Source organism: Octopus bimaculoides, chromosome 27 (genome assembly GCF_001194135.2).
Source record: "Octopus bimaculoides isolate UCB-OBI-ISO-001 chromosome 27, ASM119413v2, whole genome shotgun sequence".
NCBI lineage: Eukaryota > Metazoa > Mollusca > Cephalopoda > Octopoda > Octopodidae > Octopus > Octopus bimaculoides.
In genome coordinates this window covers 3,525,316-3,527,483 of record NC_069007.1, presented here as the reverse complement: position 1 = coordinate 3,527,483, position 2,168 = coordinate 3,525,316, and the positions used below count along the sequence as shown (strand labels likewise).

Sequence of the window (2,168 nt, the reverse complement as noted above, 5' to 3'; positions counted from 1 at the left end):
GAACCTGGGTTCTCATTCCTAAGGTATTTTTCAATGTTATTATTATTCAGGTCAATGCCTGGAATCAAACTCGGAATCTTGGGATAATAACCCCAAGATTCCAAGTTCAATTCCAGAATGTGACCTGAATAATAATAATAATAATAATAATAATAATAATAACAACAACATGGAAAAATACCTTAGGAATGAGAACCCAGGTTTGAAATTTCCCCAAGACACCTGATGAAGGCTGGAGGGTATATCAGCTGAAACGTTATGTTATCAACAAACAAGATGAGGACAAATATCCGTCAAATGTAAATAATGTACATAATTCCTCATCTCTTAAATATAGAACTGTGTTATGATAAATGTGTGCGTATGTGTGTGATGTAAATTCCCTGACGTAGTTGATCCTTGTTACTACTAATAAAGAGAAATCAAATAAAAACCAGTTGCAGACGTTGTGTTGTGCTCCAGCATGACCACAGTCCCAAAATATAAAAATACCACAATGTAGAATTGTTGGTCTGGCCTTACCTTCAGGAACAGCTCCATGGCTAAATACAGCGGCGATCCATTTAGATCATTGTTACACACATGAGAAGCAAGAGCTGCAATTATTTCAAGGCACAATTTGGTAATATCTGGGCCATATCTACAGCTTCGAGTTAAGGATGAAAAATTTCAAGATAGGACAACAAATAGTATTCTTTAAATACAAAACAGACAAAAAAAGTCTGGCAAGATGATTTCTCTTTCACAATAACCCTAAACACACACAATAACCCTAGAACACATACGTTGTTGTTGGCACTCTGTCGCTTACGACGTCGAGGGTTGCAGTTGATCCGATCAACGGAACAGCCTGCTCGTGAAATTAACGTGCATGTGGCTGAGCACTCCACAGACACATGTACCCTTAACGTAGTTCTCGGGGGATATTCAGCGTGACACAGTGTGACAAGGCTGACCCTTTGAATTACAGGCACAGCAGAAACAGGAAGTAAGAGTGAGAGAAAGTTGTGATGAAAGAGTCCAGCAGGGTTCGACACCATCCCCTGCCGGAGCCTTGTGGAGCTTTTAGGTGTTTTCACTCAATAAACACTCACAACGCCTGGTCTGGGAATTGAAAACGCGATCCTATGGCCGCGAGTTCGCTGCCCTAACCACTGGGCCATTGCGCCTCCACTAGAACACATACACACCTACTGTAATTGATGGCATATAAGATGCCTCTCTCTCACGAAAAAAAAAAAAAAAAAAATTTCGTACCTGACACTTCCTACTATAAGCTAATTTTAAGCCAGATGGCCCCTTTTGCTATTAAAGTTTCTGTTGCAGCATTTTAGTTTATGGTCCAACCCATACTAGCATGGAAAGCAGACGTTAAATGATGATGATGATGATGTAATGGAAACTTGCTTTCTAAAAACTGTATTCTGCTTAGTCGCTTTCTTGCATGTTTTATAACTCACTTCATGTGATTTCTTGCCCTTATGTTAAACTGTACAACTAACTCCCCTGCTATAGCCCAGGTACTCTTGAAATGGACAGCCAAACTTCTTTAACACTTTAGCATTTAATCTGGTTGTACCTGGTCTAAGCATCCGACCGGTTCTATGTCTAAACTGGCCAGACACAAGTTACACTATTCCCAGCCTCAAACATACATACATGTGCTACTACCACGTTGACACATACACCAGACACACACTATGATCTCCAACCGCTACATGCAGACATATATAGATTTCTATAGGCGCACACAGACTGTTGTGTGTGTGTGTGTTGTGTAAAGGATACGCATTAAGTCCCATCTGTACGGAATCCATGAATGCTTTAAACAATTCTGCTGGAAGAAGACAAAATTTCTCTGGATGACATTCTGCCAGGAACGTTATTAACTTGAAGTACTGGCTGCAGAGATTGGGGAACTGGAAGAGAGAAAAAGGGCAGAGGTCAACAGAGGTAGAGAGAGAGAGAGTGTAAAGTGAGAAGAGTTGGGCAAGAGGCATGGGGAGTTGAGTGTTAGGGGTGGGGGAGTAGGGTGATGAGCAGAGTTGTGTGGGGGGCAAGCAGTCAGGTAGGAGGGTGAGACGGGAAGCGAGGAGACTTGGGTGGGAAGTGAGGAGAGTCGGGTGGGAAGCGAGGAGAATCGGGCGGGAAGCGAAGAGTCGGGCGGG

At 42.3% G+C, this 2,168-nt stretch overlaps 1 protein-coding gene across 1 annotated transcript in view; it reads right to left on the bottom strand.

Moving 5' to 3' along the window:
* The window catches only part of LOC106882759 (exportin-4), a 46,071-nt gene that overhangs the window by 12,810 nt on the left and 31,093 nt on the right, over positions 1-2,168 (bottom strand). Inside the window, exons 21-22 of the mRNA XM_014933538.2 lie at positions 1,789-1,919; positions 523-640 (exon numbers count right to left, since the gene is read on the bottom strand). Coding sequence (XP_014789024.1) covers positions 523-640; positions 1,789-1,919 — 249 coding nt within the window. The remainder of the gene's footprint in view (positions 1-522; positions 641-1,788; positions 1,920-2,168) is intronic.